Raw genomic sequence first — 21,633 nt, forward strand, 5'->3', positions numbered from 1 at the left:
GATTCATGCACTAGACATGGCCATGTAGGTCTGAAATGAGTATGACTCAGCCAAGTCTAGGCAGCCCAGAGGGATGCACTGTACTGCAGGGGGGATGCTTAGCTAAACTGTCAGAAAATATGTTTAAGGAGCATGGTGTGTCTATTGATAAATAACCAAAACACTTTCCGAGAGCATGCCATCATTGACCAGCCGTAAACGGTGCGTCTCAAGGTGTTTGGCAGGGAGTGTTTACGCACAGCCACACAATAGCCTCTATATGTTTGGTGCTTGTCTTTCAAAGCTAAATGTAGAGGTTACATTTCATGATGACAATGATACACCCAGGCAGCAGTTAATAAGTTATAAGAATATAACAAGTATGTGGAACTTCCAAAAAAGCAGTGCACCCAGAGTACAAGCCAATTGGTTCCATATATTTATCTGCTCTACCCGGAAGTTTAGGCTCATGTAAAACAGTAGAACTGCCCTGCTTGCCTCTATGTGATGGCTACGTCTAGGCGCTGTGTAGCGTCCCTGGCCCAGTCACTACACTGGAGGAACATTGTGGATAATGTGGTATAAGCTGAGTGTGACCCTGGCTACCATAAGGACGCTTTAGATGTGTCCGTGTTGGCCACAGTGGCCTTGGAGTCACGATTCTACATGTCTGCTTTTAGAATTCCTGAGAGGCGCCTGGCTGCTGATACTGCTGAGTGGCTGCTGACAGCTCATGCCACTATCAGTCTAAGGCAAAGGGCCTGCTGCCCCCTTAAAATAGATCTGAAACCTGCTGCAAGGTCTGAGCCAGGTAAAAGTACAGCTGCGGCTGAGATGTGCTTGGGGCTAACCGATCTTTGGCACATTAACATGGAGAAGGGAGGTAAGTTATTCCATGTGAAGAAGATCTTATGTCTTCTTAGATGATGCTCCAATCGACTGTCAGAATACAGCAGAGTAAAAGGATGTGGTGCTGAAGACCGCAGGTCCCTTTCGAATGCACCAAACCTCCTATAACACGATGGGTCCCATGTGGTCACCGCAGTTCCCATGCATACATAGGTTGTAAGTTAAATGTTTTTTTGTAACATTACCAGCTTCTTTGAAACCACCTTCTACTCTCCGGTTGTACTGAATCTCTACATCTCTGCTAGATGCTGTCCGCTATTCAACTCAGTCCCTGCCAAAGGTAACAATTCTTTCTACAATATCTGAGAATGTGACAAACTCACAAATGATTGCAGAGGTGATTTCACTTAAAATCCATCACGTACTGTCAATAAACCAATGCACAGGTGAAAATGTGTATTCTGTGTGAGGTATTAGGAATGTCTTTGTAACATCCTCTTCTGCCTCACCAAAGGATACACAGGCTGTCGGCAACATGGTTAGAGCCCTGCCGCAGTCATCACATACGAAACTAAGCGCTGTACCAAATACTCTCCCAACCGTGCCCAACGATCTGTGTGCTATGCTACCCAACCACACAGCAAAGTGCTTTGTGCTCACAATGGGGTTTTTCATAATCCAATCCGTGTGCGTCGCGGTGCAGTGCAGAATTTAGGAGACTTGGGGCCATATGTATGAACACATTTTCCCATAGACATACAATGGGTAAAAACCTTTGATACATCTGGCCCTTGATGACAAAGCCATGCCACACATGCCCAAAACCGAAACAGATCTGAAAAATAACAAATGGTAAAATTTCAAGCCCAGCACTAGCAGAGATGAGAGTGAGGGGCAGGTGATCTACAGCAGCACGTGCCGCAAACCTGTTGTCCCCTAAATACACTGCGTGCGTTGTTGTGATGTGTTTGATATCTATACCCTTAAGCAGAAGTGTCTCTAAACGTTTATTTTCCCCTCTTCTGAAAGTGAATGGTAGTGCTTCGTTCATTCAAGCATTATCTCAGTGATGAAAGCTATTGTTAAACACATTAATTGGTTAAACGGGGGAAGTTTGATCGAAGACAGACATGGAGTAGACATTGTTCCTAAATCAAATAACAGCTAAAACATGATTACTGACATTTTGCATTTGCATCTAGCAGACAGTGGTGTGCAACAATGTTTGTAACTTACCCTCCTCTCTGGAAATGTCAGGCTTGTACCAGTACTTCGAGGTGTCCTGGACAAACTTCACGTTGGCCCTTGTCTCAGGGCTGCCATCTGGAAAAAAACATAAAAAAGGTGAACCAGGGCCTTGTACTTAAGACACAATCTATGTGCTTAGAAGAATTTGTCTGAATAGTACTTTGCGTGAGAAACATTCGAGCATGGTGCTTGTGGAGGAACCCGATGTGGTTACAAAGGAGAACTCGGCATGACAAAAAGAAACAGACTAAATCAAGAGCAGGGAAAAATCATTCATCATTAAGAAGGGCTTAGTATGACGCGAGGATGGAGGGATGGTGATATGAGGACTGAAGTGGTCATTTAGTATGGAAATTATGGAAAAGGAAGCAGCACTACACTAGCAAGTGGAAGTCTTTTAAATATTTTACAGTCAACTACCTCTTAAAGATGATGGAGATGCCACTGAAGTTAAATTTAGCAGATACATTGTATCTTTCATAACATTATGTTGTGTCAGTAACTTGCAACATTCATGTCTACAGTGTATCATGTCTAACCAAAGCTCCTAGAGGGTGATGGTGAGTAAAAAGGAGTAAGAAACACAGAGAGCAGGCGGTGGCAGAGCATTACGTAATCTACGGGCGGCGGCGTACACTCGTATGACTTGAGCAACTAGGAACTAATGTGACAAGAGAAATGTGGCAGTGCCCTGCCAGCACAATGCAGAGACGGTGCTGATGTGCATGGACCATGTGCACAAAGCATACTCACGGGAGTAGCTCGGTTAGTGAGATGCGGAGGGGTGAATCCCAAATCCCAACTAAAAAGCAGCGGCCCTCAGGGTGAGTGTTGCAATGGAAATGGAGCGTCCTGTCCGCCAAACTCAAGGTCGCAGCCTGATTTTGAGTCAGGAAACTGCACGTTTTACGACAATGGAGTGAGATTTACCCCATTGGTGTAAAACTTCCTCTGCAGGCCCGACAGTGTAGATGCTGTTGAAATTAAGCCATTCGACCGTCCACCCTATTTAGAGTGGTCGGTCAGGTGGCTTGTTGTGAGCTGTCGGTCACTGCCAGGTATATCTTGGAGGTGGGGAACAATAAAGAAAAGAAAAATGACCTCTGCAGCTCGGGAGAAGGCTACCATGGTGTGAGGGTAATTCATTTGTTTACTTTTCAAAAACAAGCTCCTGATGGCCATACCTGTCAATGTACAGAGATGGCCGCAGGGCTGGTGGACAGCTCTACATTTTGTGGGTAGAGTAACGGCAGTAAAGGCCTTCGCCACCCAACAAGCCTTTACTCCACCTGCTACATCCTAAATCGGGGTCTCCGCGAAAGTGGCACAGTGGGTGAAAAAACAACGGTTTGGCATGCTACCCCGAGTGATTGCCAGTGGTTAGACTATTTGCAAGCATTTGTCCCTTCAACATTTGGGTGTTTGATTGCCAGTAGTACACCTGAAAACATGAGACTGGTGTAGTTTTCCAAGCCTACTACTGCCAATGCGTGTAAATTCTAAAAAGCAGTAAACTTGCATCCATTCAAACAGTACTTCTTTGGGTCCAGATTGGCTAGTTTGTGGTAAACTGGTCCTAAATCTATTTAAGTTCTTGATCTAAAAAATTAACACATTAAAACCTCTTAGTGAAATCAGAATGGCATGAAAACCGGACACAGACATATCAGGAAAGCTAGAACACTACTCCTTCCCTGGAAGCTACACCCCTGACCAAACCTTATGCCAATTCTCGACTGTGAGCTTTGTGAAAAGAGCAAATGAGTATGCAGAAGACAAATTGCATTTAAGTATAGAATTCTTCAAAATATTGGCTTGTGAATTAGTGCAGCAACAAAATACACATTTTTCCATTTATGTAGTAAAACAGAGGGGAAAATATAACTTCTGTCATCCAGAACATACGTATGAAGTCATGGAAACTAGTGTAGAAACTGCCCTGAAAACAGAAAAACTACCATGATGGATAAAAGTCAGGAAGGGATAGACATTTACATGGAGGTGTAGCAGGGGATGTACAAATTGCGAGGATGCAAGAGAAAATTTCACAAAATCTGGGGCCATGGAGAGAGCACACAGGACCGGTAGACATGGGACAGGCGGTGGGGACAGGAGAGGAGATGCCTTATAGACTGAAGCCAACACATGAGAAAGTCTGGAAGAGGGAAGCTATGAGGCCTGGATCTCAAGAGAAACTATGGCGCAAAAGATACAAATCACTTGTGACGTTCACTTGTATTATTGTTCTATACAAGAAATTAAAAAAAGAAATGGTATAAAAATAGAAAAGCTAAAAGGGCTTCACAATTAGCGAGATATGATACCATACGAATCCAAGTATTAGCATTATGGCGGATGACTTCAGATGTAGGGGTGTGTGAAAATCATGTAATTAGCTTTTGTGTACTTACTCACAATTCTCAAAACAATTACAGGAAATAATGTGAAATGCAAAAACAGCATTTAGTGTTATATTTAAAATGACAGCCAGTCACATGCTGATCATTTACATTGTTCCTTTGCTCTTGTAATACAAATTTTACCAGGTGGCGTAATGGTATGATTTGAGGAATTTCACACAACAAATGTAACATGGAATTCATATAATTATGAATTTTCGATCCATCACCATAAGACAAATTTTCCTGGGACTATTAAGTTGGCAGCTGGTTTGTGATTCGAGAGGCTGCCGTGCGATGACAATGGTGCAGAACGCATGATATGAGAGATGAACAGGGATTGGGACATGGCAAAGATGGCATTGACTTGACAGAACATGGATAAAATTTCATATTATGGGAAGGGAAGCTACCTAACAACAGACAAACTGTTGTAATTTGTGAATTGAAGCAGCATTAGATGAGAGATGAGACACTGGTATGATTTGAGAAAGGAGGTACTAATGTGATATGAGAAACTTTGCTGATTCCTACAACTGCAATAAAATAATGAAAAGAACTCCTTGATGTGACAACAGGGGTGGTATAACAATGTTATAACATGCAAGTGATGATTTGACACCATGTATCTACTATTGGGTGAGACAAATTGCTTTAGGAGGGTATGCGATTACAGACAGTCTTGCGAAATGAAATTAAAGTTGTCATTGTGTTATGAGAATAGAGGCGTATCATGATATAGCCGAAGGGACTGGACTGGTAGAATGAACTTAAAATGAGGTGGAATGATTACATAAGAAACAATTCATGAGGATGATATAGTATTAGATTCTAATGCAAGTGTTAGAATTGCCATACTCATAGGGGCTACTGGTTGTCATGCCAAATGATTAAGTTCGAAGAATTATCATGATACGAGGATACAGGTGTCAGGATAGGAAAATGCAAACCATGGGAGTGAAACCATGGCAAACAAAGCCAACTTACATTTATTGATGTTTATAAAGACTTGGGCATCCAAGCTGGAGTTCCCACAAACCTCAGACATAACTCAGTTTCTAACCCAGTATCCCAGGAAAGTAATACTTAGATTCTGAGTGTTTGATGATTCTGGTACAGTGCAAACTGCAGGTCAAACAAAGACTAGGTATTCAGGTGAGACAAAGGTTTGGAGCCTGAGCCATGGATTTTCTGTCCCCTATTGTAATGGGATTCCCTCATCTAGCAGGGCGGAGGAGCGAAACCTCATTAAATGCTGATTTTCCACCAAGAATGTAGCGCGTTCCCCACTAAAGTGTCACTATCCTTCATGTAGGAAGTGCTTCCCTGTAATAACAGTCTGGTGGTAAATTTATCAGCGCCCTTCAGAACCATCGCAAATTCCCACACAATTGTGGGAAGTGACATTCCCCAGTACTGGGGTCTGAAACCAGCTTCACCTGGAGCTCTTTGAGGTTGTTATTTTTTCATATATGTTATTACCTGCCAATAGGTGAGGTGAGCTGGGAACAGAGAGATTTAAAATGTGCCAACTGAGCCAGTTGGCCCATTTCTAAGTAATAGAGGTGAGGGGCCCCCACTCTCTTACACTCCTTTTTTAAAAAGGAGTCATAGGTTTCAAGACAGATCATGATAATCTTGGAATTGGCATTACTTTGTGTGATGTCCTGTGTGTCCTAGTGGAACTCGTGTATTGTGCAGTGATCACATGTCTTTTTATTTAATAACCCCCAACATACTACATATGTGGTGTGCTTTGAGTACATCTGAAAGGATTACATATCACTATGTTCTTTTAACAAAATATAAGTTTGTGTTCTTTTCCTTTTTGTCTCACACTATTATGTGAACATGCACATAAGAATGTAAGACAACGCTTTTCATTCTTTTCAATCACCTGGACAGGCATTCTAGGCCATTAGGGAGCACACAGAGAAGTAGTTTCCATACAGAAAGGGACCCCCTTTCCCCAAGAGGGCCCTGGATCTTCTTGGGCCTATTTCATTGGCAAAAACATTTGACACTCAGTTCATACTGATCTGCATGGTACATGACCCAAGTATCTCCTGGTCTTTATTGATGCAGCTGGAAAGCATCATAAAACTATTTCTCTATTTTATAAATACACACTGGAAACATACTTAGAACTGTAGACTGTCACTATCTTTTTAACAATACAACTAAACTCTTAATTAATTAATTACTCTTCATAGGCATCAGATACTTGTTTGTGTACAAATGAAAACAAACCCACAACGTGAGGGTAGATTATCATTCTCCATATAACCAATTTCCCTAACACAGTATGGGCCAGATTTACAAGGCCCTAGTGCCTCTTAGCTCCACACTAGCGTAATTCTTTTGACACTAATGTGGCGTTAAGGAGGCCATTCTCCTTCACCATATTTTCAAAGTGGCGCAATGTTTGCACAGCGCCACTTTGCGACCCCTTGAGCCACATTATGCCTGCGCCAGGCATAATGTATGGAAAGGGGGCGTTCAGGTAGTGGGAGGTCCGTAAAATTGTGCAGTGAAATTTTACATTTCACTGCACCATTTTTAGCATCATTTTTGATGCCTGCTCAGAGCAGGCGTTAAAATCACATGCCCATTGCTTTCAATGGGCCTCCCTTTACTTTGCAGGATTAGCGCCATTATTTATGCCGCTAATCCTGCAAAGTACCACAATAGCATCATAAATTATGCCGCTATTGTCCTAACATGCGCCATATTGTAAATACTACGCTACCATGAGGTCGTTAGGTACCGGTAGGGGGTGCAAGGAAAGTTGTGCATCATAGCTGATAGATATGATACCATACAAATAAAGGTATTAGCATTTTTGGTGAATAAAGGCATTATGATGGATGACTTCAGGTGTAGGGGTGTGCAAAAATCACGTAATTTTCTTTTGTGTACAATTCTCAAAACAATTACAGGAAATAATGTGAAATGCAAACACAGCATTTACTGTTATATTTAAAATGACAGCCAGTCACATGCTGGTCATTCACATTATTCCTGTGCTCTTGTAATATTTTACCAGGTGGCGTAAGGGTATGACTTTTGGTATTTCACATAACAAATGTAACCTGGAATTCATAAAATTATGAATTTCCGATCCATCACCATAATACAACTTTTGCTGGGGCTACTAAGTTGGCAGCTGGTTTGTGATTGGAGAGGTTGCCGTGCGATGACAATGGTGCAGAACGCATGATATGAGAGATGAACAGGCATTGGGACATGGCAAAGATGGCATTGACTTGACTGAACATGGATGAAGTTTCATATTCTGGGAATGGAAGCTACCTAACATTATGATGCGCCACTTTCTTGTAATTCTGGCCCTATGTGCTGTTTCCCAGAGACCATAAAGAGTAGTCAATTAAAGTTATCCAACCTTTGCATGGTGGATCTTTGCTGGACGCAACTCCACCAGACATGGAAAAGAATAAACAGTGCCCCACATTGGCAGGGTATGAGCTTCACTACAAATTGGGTGACTATGATTTTGGAGGCTCTAATTTGTTACTTGAATTACAAACTGTCTTGTACGTGTACTGCCACAAAAAATGTTTTGTTCTTCATCTCACTATTTAAGGCTGGGAACAGAATTAGAAATATGTGGGGGGAAAGTAAAACTGTGGTAAAAATCAACTCCTCAAAATCATACTGTTTTTGTGGTTGTTCAGGTTCACTGGGGAGTATGATAGACGCTTTTGCTAATTCATGGACCCACAAACAATATTATAAGAGAGTGCAAAAACAAATGAGTACTATGTTAATATCGACTCTATGTATGATTCGGGCTTGTTTTGATGGGCCATCGCAGCTCTGGACGAGATGATTTGGAACAAACTCCCTGCCTCACTTGTTACGAATTGTCATAAAGCTACAATGTTTTTGGAAGGCCGTCGAGAGCAATTTATTTTGCTAAACAGTTCATTTTGTGTGATCATCTGATTAGGGGGTAAAGCAGTCCTAGGGGTGGGCATGCTGTGCACTGGAAAGTTCCTATTAAGTCAATTAATATTTCTGGATACATATATATATGCATTGTTCGCTTACATTATATTTTCAATATTTGTTCTACTGTTTTGTTGATAAGGTAAACTATGATGACTATATGAGAGTAGTATTGCTAAAACAACTTAATAGTAATGATATGAAAATCTAGGTATTTGCATAAAATAAGAAGTGAGTAGCAGCATGATGGTAATGTTTTACCAACAAAGTGACAAAGTAGGCAATAGCATATCATCTTGTAGAAATACGTGTTGAGATGTAGCTCACGATAAATTTACCAGCTACAAATGGACAACAAAGTTTTAATATTCGTTTACGCAACAGCTGACGCGCTTACCTGGCATTGAAAATTTGGAGAAGTCAGGAAGTGTGTGTGGGTAGGTCAAAGTATTCCCATTGCTTGGACTGGACATGCCACTGGATACTGGGGAAGATGCTTTTCCATTTACCGTGGAATAGTTGGGTAAGCTGTTCGCCCGGTCCCCAGAGGACATCCTCCGCTTCTCCGGCAGCGAGGGTTGAGAGACGGGGCTCCCCTGCCTGTAGGCAGAGTCAGGGGGTGTGGAGGATAGGCTGTTAACTCCATGGTAGTATCCCGGGGAGACCGGGAAGGAAGGCGTGGAGGGGGCTTGGGAGCCAGATGCACTGCTTTGCCTGGAAAGTGTTGGACGTCTCTCATCAGGAGTTGAAAATCCATACATAATGTGCCTGTCCATGCTGGGGCTTCCAGGGGTCACAGGGGCACTGCCAGCCATGATCCCCTGGTGCCTACCAAGACTTGGACTTCCCGGTGTTGCAGCCATGTTGCTATGCATGCCTATCTGGTGCCTCCCCATGCCTGGGCTCCCCGGGGCACCGGTCATGCTAGGGTTGACCATTCTTCGTGCAAATGCAGGACTGGGTGGAGTGTTGGTTGCCACTGTTCTGTGAAGCGCACGTGGACTTCCAGGCACCACGTGCACACCGGCGACGTTGACTTGTTGCCCAATGCCACCATCGGTCTGCGTGCTGGCAGGACTCATGCCATAGTCAGGACTGGCGTAGGTACTCATGGGGCTACCGCTGTGGGGAGCAGAATTCATGGAAGTGGAGACGTTTTGGTAACTGCTCTGCCCCGAAGGCTGGGAGAAGCTGTTGGATCTGAAGCTTGATTCCACGGACGGCTGTGTTGGGGTGGGGAGGCGCATGCTGTTCTCTTCCGAGGGGTAACTTCTGATGGACACCCTGCAAGGGGAAAAACGAAATCCAGTTTTAGCACTCCATAATTAATAGAATCAGCTGTCCTTGATGACAAATATTTCTGCAAGATTCACCCTGAAAAATCGAGGCCTAACTGCAGCTTTAGTCATGGGTGTTATCGAAGGCTCGCCTTGCAGCTAGCAGGAATCCCAGGCAGCTCTCTAAGGCGAGATATGCTTGGTATTGATAAGGATCCACAAGGAGAAATGTAATCACTCCACCCTTAATATGCCTCGAGTAGCAAAATAGCCCAGAGAGACCATAAATGAAATAAAAGAAAAATAACAGGAGTGAAGAAGATGGGATGTATGCTAAGAGGTTGCTAACCTATGGCTCAAGGAAGCATCATTTCTTATACAATTGTAATTTGTGATGAGTTGAATACATTTAATTTCATGGTCCACAATGCACACATTTTTTTCCTACACATTTAGAAGGGGGTGTAGGTGGCACTACTCTACTACCTTCGCTATTTCTAGTGCCACCTAGTCCAAACACCTAGAAGAGTCTGAGGCACTTGAGCAATGCTGATTTCTCAACAGGTGATGGAGGTGGAGATGCTTCCAGTAGCAAGCAAGCTTGGCACGGACATTTAAGGAAGCAACGAAAATTGGCCCACTGCCCCAAGGAGAGTAGTATAAACTAGAGTGAGGTAACACCTTACACTCTTGGGCCCCAATGTCACTGCACCACTTCAACCCCTGGTTAAATCCCTTCTAACATATATCTGCATGGCTGAGTTAGCAAAGAACCAAGCTAATGTGGTGTGCCTGATCACAAAAAGGCCTGGGCGTAAATTTCGAAGTTTCACTCAGTGGAATTCCGCTGAGTTATCTAAAAGCTCGGCAAGATTATGCCGCATTCTGTAGCGGAAGAACTCACGTATGTTGCACTGCTCGCGCTGACGTTTAGCGCCGGGAGCTTGTCCCACTCTGTCAAATCAGCACAAATGTGTCACATGGTGCGCTAAAGGGCGCTACTTGTTTGTGCGGCTGGAATAGATTTTCTACTCGAGTGGCAGCTTTCTCAAAGTGAGAGGGAGCGACCTGCCGTGACCGCCCGCGTTGAGAAATCTCACCGGGAAGAGATAGAGCACTCAATTTTCTCACTCATGCTCCCCAACTTAACGCTGCCAAACCGCACATGAGAAAAACCTTTGCCATGCGGTGGTTGGCAGAGTTTTTCCGGAAACTGTGTGCTCCAAGAGGAGCAATGGGTGGGCAAAACTCCACAAACTCCACTGGAGGAGCAAGGTTTACTGCCCACCACTAATCACAAATAGTGACACCCAAAAGACACTTGGCAGACGCCTATGAATGAGGATGTGAAGCAGGAGCGGCTCCTCCGTAATAGCGGAATAGCGTCGCCCCTTGCTCAGAGACAGGCAGTGACAAATAAAATTATAATAAAATAATGTTATTATCATTGTATTTGTCACTGTCTCTCTGACAGCCAGTGTCTCTCTGACAGCCATGGTGGGGATGGGCCGTAGAGAGTGGTGGGCACTGTGAAGTGCGCATGTCAGTTTGGCTGGCAGTCTTAGGACGGCCAAACCAACATGCACACTTACATTTCTTCAACACAGCTGTGTTACACAGCCTGGTAGAGAAATGGCACAGAGTACCTGTGCCAGAGGGAGCGTCAGACCAGCCCATTCAGGGCAATTCCAACACGACTCTCATGCTTGGTATAGTAGGAGAGCAGCGTCTGGATTGGAAGCTTGTGCTTTTTGTGCCTGAGTGACTGTCAGGAGGATGGGGAGCACATACGTGGCCAGCGCCTGGACTGGAGAAGAAGATACGTTTTTTGGGGGGGATACCCACCCCACCCTTTGCTCCTCCACTTTTGATTGCCAGCAGCCAACACTGATGCTAAGGAAGCTCTCTTCTGCATGTAGGAGCAGAAACGGTAAATGGTGAGGTTAAGTTCTGGTAGGACTATAATTCGGACATGAAAGGTGACATTCTACGTGTGGGGTGTCATAGGTCTTTTAAGCAAATGGCTGAAACAGCCATGTTAGTAATAATGTGGCTTTAAAAACCAAGGGGCATATATATGGAAAAGTGGCACATCATTCATGATGCGCCAATTTTCTAGCGCCCCATAGCGTTCCCCCAACGACACCATGTGTGTGCCATATTTACAGTACAGTGCACCATGGTGGTCGAGTCCACATTAGCGTCATAATTTATGGCGCTAATGTAGTGCTTTGCTGGATTTGCACTATACATTATGGCGCTAGTGCAGCAAAGCACTGGGAGGCCCATTGTTTTCAATGGGAGCGTCATCTTAATGCCTGCCCTAGGCACACGTTAATAATGACGCTAAAAATGGCGCAATGAAATCTAATTAATTTCACTGCACCATTTTTCTGGGCCTCCCTGTGTGGGAACGCGCCCTTGCATATATTATGCCTGGAGCAGGCATAGTGTAGCCCAAGGGTTTACAAAGTGGCGCATTGCCTGCATTGAGCCACTTTGTAATTATGGCGCGGGGAAAATGCCACCTTAATGCCACTTTTGCGTCAAAAGTGAATTACGCAAATGTGACGCAAGGTGCACTAGGGGCATTATAAATATGCCCCAAAGAGTTGTACTGATAGCAAGAGAGCTCAGAGATTATCCCTAGCACATCCCCTACCTGTGTGTGCATACCTCTCCATCTTAAAGGACGTATGGTGTGTCAGAAGGACGTCGCTCCCTGTCTTTGGATGGATGATTTCATGGATACCACGTAAATGCTTTTCTCTCCTTCATAAGACTATTGAGCGAGACGCTGAAGCTCTCCCAAAAGGACAGTGAAGCTTGACCGACAGACATGCTGGGTCATATGAAGAAAAGCCAAGGTGCACAGACAATAGGTGGATTACCCACAGTATTCAGTTTAAGAGCCAAAATACAATGGAGTGGAAGTAAGGTACAACACTACAAAGTTCAATGTTTCCAATACATTACTGAAAAAATATTGGGGACTTCAAGAAATATAGGAAGTGTCTTTATAAAAATATTTTTAGTATAAAAATTAGGGTAAATACCTTCTATAGGAGAAAAATAAACAAATTTGTTTTTTCCTATTATATTTTAGCCTATAAACGAAAACATATTTGTGCTGGAAAACAATGTGCAAATTGGCATTCGGTGAGAGAATTTCCCTCAAAAGTGGTACAATTCATTAATCCCGTAAATGGACAAATCAAAATATAGTTTAGTGACTTCATAAAGTCAGAAATATGAATTGTATAGATTTCAGAACATTCTATCCCTTCCCACAAATTAGTTTTTCTCTCTCTGCTGTCTCCTGATCACAATGTAGTTTTCACAACTTAATGTCCTTTCGCAGTGAAAATACACAATATACCAAGACCTCCTGACAGATCACATCTTTTTAGCTTCTGGCAGTAATAGAATCTTACTTCACTGACCACCTGAGGTCATCCTACATAACTATAAAACAAGCTACACTAGTAGCCCACAAAAAGTGGGGACCACCATCCTAGCTCTGAAAACCTCACACATTAACACTACAATCGAGACGCGCCTTTGAATGCCTAGCAGTGAAATGCACAGCTGATAACCAGTCATATGTCGCTATATCTATGGCAACAAGAGCTCCTGTCAATACATCACAGGCACTACATCTGGGGTCACTACATCAAAGGGGCCATTACACAGAGACTAGTCACAAGCATTGCTCCCATCACCTTTCATGTGTTTGTTGTAAAGTGCTAAGTGGCCATGTGTGTCCCAACAAGGGCCCCTTTTCACTGTGCCACAGGATTCAAGCTATACCTCACTGAGAAGGACTATCAAGGCAAAATTCAGTGGGGCTTGCTTGAGTTCCCTTTTAGAGGGTGTCTCACCTGGTAGTCCTGGATGGGACTGTTGCCACGAAGAGCGGTGTCAGTACTGGTTTGCGTAAGGTGGACCTCTGTCTAGAGAAGCACAGTGGAGACAAATCTTTGGGTTGGAAGACTGCCCAGAGGTATTGTCAGTAATGTAGGCTAATTGATATATATACACACATATATATATATCAAAAATGCCAGAAATTCCAAATATCCCTCTGCTCCTCATATATATAATTATCATAATTACAAATCAAATCTAAAGAGCTTTATCGTGGTCAGACCCAACGACATAATGGGGTACGATTATCTAAATTATGTGGCAAAGTTATCTAAATTATGTGTGAAAAGAGAGGAATTATGCAGCACATACTCTGGCCTTATTATGTTCTTCTAATTCAGTTAGAAAACGGTTGTGACATCTGGAAATTGTGTGGCAAATGAGGCAAATTCATAGTTATGTGGTAGACTCTACAGCCGCAGAATCACATACATCCAGTAACTCTCCATATTGTATATATTTTTAATCAACAATGTATTCATGTAAATGTAAACATTCTGTTTACGGTCAGTCCCCATTGTTAGCTGCACTTTAAAGAAAATACCTTCTCAAGCTAACTCCACCTAAATAAACAAGTAATATAAAAATGTTGTTTTCCCCCAGTGCACTGGCTCCCAATATTATTGCTCATTAGATATAGTGCCTGCGATGTAATTGCCTACTATGTAATAGTCTGCGACGCTGCAACCTTGATGTAATGAGTCCGCACCTGATAACTTCCTGTCAGTCATCACCTCTGCCATATACAGACACCCCTACACAATTACCTCTTTCTAGCTCATTTCCAATATCACTGTGAAGAACTCCAAAACCACAGCAAGAGTCTACTCATCCTTGGTGACTAACTACAGCACTGAAGTAACTCAGTCCCACACCTTGATTTTAAAGACTTCATGAATACAATGGGAAACCGCCAACACAAACACAACCCAACACACTCCGCAGCTCACACTCTAGGCTTATTACTCATCTTCAGCTTCCCAGCTACCAATCTTAGGGGCATATTTACAAGCCCTAGCGCCACCGGAGAGTCACTTTTTGTGGCGCTAACCACTGCTCCATATTTACAAGGAGGTGTAACGCCACTTTTTGTGATGTTTCGTCTCCTTGTAAATATGGGCCCCTCCGACGCAGTTTTCTACGTCAGAGGGGCATGCAATGGGTGTTGCAATGGGCTTTCCATTGCAACACCCATTGTTTTTGTCGCTGCCACATATTTACGAGAAATCGTAAATCTGTGGCAGTGCCAAAAACTAACACCACCCCGGGGTGGCGTTAGCATGGCAAAACCAGGAGGAATGCTTTTATATTCTCCTCGTTTTTTTACTTTTTCTATGTGTGCTGCATTCTCCAACATACATAAAAGAAGCTAAATGCCATGGATAATTGTTTATGTGCAGGAAGGTGTCCCTTCCTGCACGTAAGCAATCATTCCAAAATGACTCTTCGGTACTTCTATGTGTGGCTGCATTTTGTAGCACACACAGAAGTGCTAAATCGCCATTATAGATTTTTATGTGCAGGAAGGGACACCTTCCTGCACATAAACAATCTATCTCCTCACCGCAGACCCCCTTGCACCATGTGCAATGATGCCTGCGTTGGCTCCGGCAGCTTAGTTCAGTGCCGGTGCAGGAGGAAGCACAGGGGTGCAGCGTATTCCTGTAAATACGGGGTATCCATGAGTTTTAAAAGTGGTGCGGCTCAGCTGTGCTATTTTTGGCGCAGCACCGCGCTGCTCCACTTTGTCATAAATCTGGGCCTTAGTGTCTTCCGATCTACTGGTTAACCATGCTTTGCAAACTGTCCACACTGCCAGTCAGAAAATTCATAACAACCTCCCGCTATCCAAGCCCTTTAAATACATTGCTGCCAGAAATTCCAAATATCCTCCTACTCATCCCTAAACACCAAACCTAATCTTAATGAAAATATTATACAATGACAATAACAGACCAAAATGCCACACACCTTAGACATAATCTCCCCTTAAAAAGCATCAAGATCGCATTGCAAAACTCCAAACAAAACTGCTCGTTCTCACATAAACTAAAACTAAAAGAACTCATTGCAGAAAGCAAATAGAAGATATCAAACTTCCAAAGTAACAAACAACTGTGTAAGGGTCATTGCTACATCGACAAATAGAAAATCCAATCTGCAAAGAAAAATAATTGCAAAGAACACATTGACCAGGCAAAGAAGTGTATGAAGAATTGAGCACTCATAATAGTATCTCCACTACTTTGATACCATCTCAAGAAATTTGTGATGATCTCAATAACTACTTCGTCTAAAAGCATACAGATATCAGATAATCCCCTATTTTAATTCCAAAGCCAACGCATCCATTTTCCAACAACAACCTCACACTGTTCACAGACCCTTCAACTAATTTGAGCTCATTTCACAATGTTACATTTCTTTCTAACAATAGACCCACCTCTTCCTTAACTTTTTTGGCAAAAAATAATTGAATTACTAGTTAGGTCACAACTGAAAAACTGCCTAGAGCCAACCACTGATTCAGGCTACTGACTTGATTCAGACCAAACAGTTTTACAAACAACACCATCTAGAATTCTACCACTTGGGAAACCCCTGAGTATCTCACAGACTCAATGTACCGTCCAAGACTGAAAGACACCAGTGCTCCTACAAACACACCAACTCATCACCTACAAATGGTCAATAAATAGGCATGGCAGGAAACACCTGGCCAGAGTGAATAATCTCCCCCTGAATTGCAAAAATGCCTCTGCCTTCACCATTTCATGAGACAGGATTTGTATTTTTGGTACACTGTGAGTAACAAATCAATAAGTGCACAGCTTCAATAAAAGTCTCAAGCTTTTGTCCTTACCCGTCCATGCTGTGTATGGGGCTGCTGGTGGACAGCGGGCTTGGGGCGCTCACAGAGGTCCCATAGCCACCATTACTGAGGGGGGTCTCGTGGCTATACACGGCTTGTGCCAGCCTCTGCTGGGGTACGGCACCCCCTGATGTTGCTGTCCGTGCCACTGATTCAACATAGCTTCTCGGCTCTGTGGAGAGAGTAATGGAAAAGAGAATTCTAAATGTCACAGATTTTCTATCATTTTTCCAATGGAAGTGTCCCACTTTCAGATTTTGAGATGGGCAACCCACTGTCTGATGACCATGCATGTATTAAACCAATAACAGGTAAACCCTGAAAATGAGTCATGTGGACAGTCCATTGAAACTTAAATATTGGATGCAAAACATACTTTGAAAAACCTATTAAGGGTGGTTTTGATTCAGGCCCCCTCATCTTTGCCCAAATATGTTTTACTGTGTGCCTCCCAGCTGCCTCTCTTTAAAATGATACATCACTTGCTATTTAAACGGATACAGCTAAGTCATGTGAATTTAAGATTTAAGGTGGCATTTTTACTCAACTCTTTAATGGCACTACTTTAAATAATGTCAGAGGATGAAAGAGGGAGTAAATACAGAAAAACTAATATATAACTATAAAGTACCTTGCAGCTATCGCACAGCCCACTCGTGTAACCTACTGGTATGCTTATAAAAGAGATTTTCAAAACATTGTTTTTCAAGCATATCATTGAGAATTTGGGGCTGTATCACTAAAAGATCTCTCTCCCAAGGCCGGACTGATCGCATCAGACATTTACCCAGGAGGCTGGAAGAGTAGGGGGTGGTTTCTTACTGTGAGCCGGTTTTGTAGCAGTGCAGCAGTTTTAAAAGCACTGCAGAGTTCCTTGTATATCCAACAGTTGCCAGGCAACAACAAAAAGTTGCCAAGATAACTGTGGTAGATAATGTACCTTCTGGAGAGAGATCAGGGTTTTGTCTAGTGTCAGTTTTGACTCATCTAAGGTAGCGCAGAGGAGTAATGTGCCTGCTGCAAAGAACCGGTACTATGCAGATCATAGGACATTATTTTACATGACATGCTCTGTGGGATACTGCGTTTGTCACAGAGATCCTTGTGTTACTGTGCCGTTCATAAGTTACAATCAAGATCTAGCACAGTGAGCTATGTACCGCCATCAAAGAGCTGCATGCAGACTGGTTGGCAAAAAGTGGATAAACTGAGCAATGTCCCTGTGCTACATACAAACTGCACGGTACAGGTTGGAAAGTTATGGTTTTTCCCCCAGTCTTTGATTATCCTAATGTTACTAAAAATAAAAATATGTAGAAATAAATTATCAGTAAAGTCTATCCTAACCTCTGTGTTACATTCTGAATCCTGAGTTCAAGCTTCCCCAGACCAAGCACCCTTTAGCAATGCCACCAGTATGGATGACATGTGAATCCTACAGCTTAGAGTCCCCTTTGTCTTATGTAACATTTCCTATATAGTGATTTACATACATGATTAATTCACTGAGTCTGTATGTGTGTGTGATGTAAAGTGCTCCAAAACCCTACGCTGGTGAGAGAGGCGCTATAAAACATACGAAATACATGTCAGCGAGGGGCTATGGAGAGATAAGCGTCACTGTTAGAGGGTGATGGTGAGGGCATCATTGAAGAGCCCCAATAAAGACTGCAGTATCCTGGTGCACTGTAAGGTCTTCATTTAGTATGATTTAAAAACTAATACAATTGAATATATAATGACAAATTAATTGTAGAATGCACCGTTTTTGCCATTTTTTCCTAAATGTTCCTGGAGGGGGGAAGAACACCCCAAGCCCCATTGCAGTGGTGAGACTCGCTCGCTATGCACCCTATGTGGGCTGGGCTGACAAAATTTGCCAGCTTTGTGTTCCGAGTCTAAGGAATCTAGGACAATCCTACTTTCCTGTTCCAGCACTGCACAGGATGGTCTGGATAGCAATGCATGATGTGGGTATGTGTGTGACCCTGCAGGAACCACAGACCTATGCTACCTACAATAGGTGACTTTTCCCGCACACTGTGAGACCCTGCAAGAAGTGTCGGTATCCCACAGACCCAGGGAACTTTCCCATGTGCACAAAAATCGTTTACTAATAAACTGCACTATACACACTACTGACCACTTCACTTATACCGTTTCTAAGCGCTGAAAACAACAGGTGTCGGTTTTACCCAGTTTCATTGCGTTCAGTTTAGCAACAGTAGGATAAAAGGAAGGCTTGGCCTACAAGAACCACCAAAAACATAAGCCGGAGACAGTTGGGCATGCGCTGTGGCATGCAGCAACACCCGTCCTTGGTGTGAGGCAGCCATTAGCACGTGCCTACAACACATACAGGGCGTGCTCACACTAAACTGACGTCAGCACGTACGCACGCTGCTGCGTTACATCCCGTGGAACCACGTGCTACAGTCAAGTTTCCCCTCCCCAACCTCACCTTCTCCATCACACCGTCCTTACCCGCCCACCACACGTGCACACACTCGCACCCCTCTATCTGTAAACAGCCCCCGCCGTGCCCAGAGACAGCACACAGAGTCTGACAGAAACCCCCCAACATGCAGACTTGTTAGCTTTGAGTGTCGTCACACTATGGAACAGCACAAGCTGATAGCGTCAGAGCTCGGCGCTTAGTCAGTGGTTAATTTGTAAATAAAAACATGCCGGTGCCCAAAGCCCTCCACGGCGGCCCCGAGTCCTAAACGCTGTGCCCCCCACCAATTGGGGAGGCGCTCTGTCAGAGTATTCACACTTTTGACACGTTATTCTGAAGCTAAGCCATTTTTTATATTACAAAAAACAGCGTGTTACTATAAGTATTTTTTCTGCGCCTTTATCTTGATTCTAAATGGTCTTTCAGTGCCCCTTTATTATCTGCATTTGTAATTACACTTGCTTTACAGGTTAGTTATCCTTGTTATATGGTTGTTTCATGTTATCGTTTGCGTGTATCCTCGGGACTACCCGCCTGCTTTTTCATCTGTTTTATTGTGTTTGTCTAATTGTTCGTTGCTCGTATGAACACGTTCTTGGTATTGTTGGCACATTACAAATATCAAACAGACAAACCGCCCCTGTAGCGTCTCCTGTCACTGAGGGGAGGGTTGAAACGAGAGGCTCTTGGTAAAGTCCTGATACACCCACTTCGACTTTTTTACCAATAAATATCTCTTTTCTGAAATCAGATGCGTCCTTTGCTTTTGTGAGGCCTACGTGGTCACTGCTGCTCTTGAGACTTTGTCGGTGTTGTTGACCTACTGGGTGGTGTTTGAGATCCCTGAAGCTTGGGATCCCAGCCATGCCAGGTGGGTGCCACACACAGCGCGGATTCTGCCCAGGGGCACAAGACGCCTCCGCAGACCAGGGGCTGAGCAGTTCAGTACACCGAGGCCCCAATAGACGCATTCCCCTCCTCCTGGGAGTGCAGAGCGAGAGGTCGACCAATCAGAGGGCCGCTGGGGCTGGAGGATGCAGGACTTTACATACTTACAAGGAGGTAAGTTAAACCTCGCGCCAGCCCCTCAGAGACTCTCACAGCAGCATCCCTGTGTCCGGATTTATCGACCGTACACATGAGGCGCGAGGAGCTGGAACACGCATCCTTCCCTGTGCAGCCGCATCACGTCAATGGCAGACAGCTTTCCCATCACGTCAGTGACGTGGTAAACCCACATCACCTAAGTGATTTTACCACAAAGTAATAAACGTAGGCAAAAGAAATTTTGAGCTAAAGCCGGGTTTTTTTGTGCGCATCTCGGTGACATCTTTAAAGTCACCAAGGTCATAAGGACGGGGCGCTGCAGCTTCGCTTTCTTAAATTACTTTCCGTCATTTTGGAGGGTTTTGAGGAGAGTTTTTTTTTTTTTGGGGTGGGGGAGAGGGCACCATTCTTATGGTGTATACGAGGACACCTTGACGCCAGAGACCAACGTGGAAGTGAGTTCACGCGAGTACATGGCTGTGTGTTTCACTTTTATGCGACTGCACTGTCTACTAAAGCGCACGCACTTTACGAGGGATTTCTCGAGTTAGTGCATAAGCTGTAGAAAGTGCTTAAGTTGTGCTTGTGGTTTTCGGCGGGGAGCACCGGCACTTATTTTTCTGCCTCAAGCATTTGCTGCGAGCAAAAGGCACATATGGGAAACACAGAGGAAGAGAAAAACGAAACTCCAGAGCTCACGGTTTGCACCAGGCCATAACGTGTGCCACGTGCAATATGCACACATGCAGCTCTTTTTGCACACATGCACCTTTCAAATGATTTTGCGCATATAAGCAACAGCGTGGTGGGTATTGTCGGAGCGGCAACAAGTGCTGGTTTCCACTGGAGAGGAGAATCGCTCAGTGATCCAGGAATACTGAAACATATCTGCTTATGCCCTTGCCAACGCCAACAATTTATCACGTGCCAAACAGACACACAAACGTGTAAACGTTTATTTTTAATAGAGCGAGAGCTTTGTTGCTGTTCCTGTGAATGTTACGGGCGCAGCCACAGACGAAGTGGGCGCAGCTATCTTTGAACCTCCTTTGATAAGACCACCATGTGCGCCTTGGCACTGAAGGTACTCTGAACCCTCCACCACTCCCAGAGTCACTTCAAACATACGCCAGGAATATTTACTCCAGCTCTGACCTGTGACCTGGGCTGGGCTGAACATTCCATGGATGAACTCCAGCTCTAGAGGCCTAGAGGAGCATTGAACTCGATGTGGCCAAAAACTCGAGATCACTCCCATATTAAGGAAAATTATTCTCATACCTACCTGCTCTTAGGGTATTGAATAATCACTGTTTTGCTACTTTGTGTCTCTTTCCTGAAATGTTTAAAAAATACCATTGTCATCTTTTATATAAACAAATCAGATTTGCTTATCTATCTATGGGCCATATGTACGAACACTTTTTCCCATAGACACAGAATGGGTAAAAACCTTTCCTACATCTGGCCCTATGTCACCCTTATTATGAATACTGTTAATTCATTAAGCCAATCAAACAACCTGTTACAATGACTTTCTCAAGGCTTCTTGGCCAGTGGGCATCAGCCTTTGTGAAAGGTGAACGACAATAGTCCACACCAATGAGA

General features: G+C 43.7%; 1 protein-coding gene across 11 annotated transcripts in view; it reads right to left on the bottom strand.

Annotated features, from left to right (window-relative positions):
- The window catches only part of TNS1 (tensin 1), a 1,530,885-nt gene that overhangs the window by 30,192 nt on the left and 1,479,060 nt on the right, over positions 1-21,633 (bottom strand). For all 11 annotated transcript variants that reach the window (XM_069227070.1, XM_069227066.1, XM_069227068.1 and 8 more), the window contains 3 exons: positions 16,512-16,692; positions 8,842-9,728; positions 2,065-2,151 (listed from right to left, as the gene is read on the bottom strand). In XM_069227070.1, coding sequence (XP_069083171.1) covers positions 2,065-2,151; positions 8,842-9,728; positions 16,512-16,692 — 1,155 coding nt within the window. The remainder of the gene's footprint in view (positions 1-2,064; positions 2,152-8,841; positions 9,729-16,511; positions 16,693-21,633) is intronic.

This window comes from Pleurodeles waltl, chromosome 3_2 (genome assembly GCF_031143425.1).
Source record: "Pleurodeles waltl isolate 20211129_DDA chromosome 3_2, aPleWal1.hap1.20221129, whole genome shotgun sequence".
Lineage (NCBI taxonomy): Eukaryota > Metazoa > Chordata > Amphibia > Caudata > Salamandridae > Pleurodeles > Pleurodeles waltl.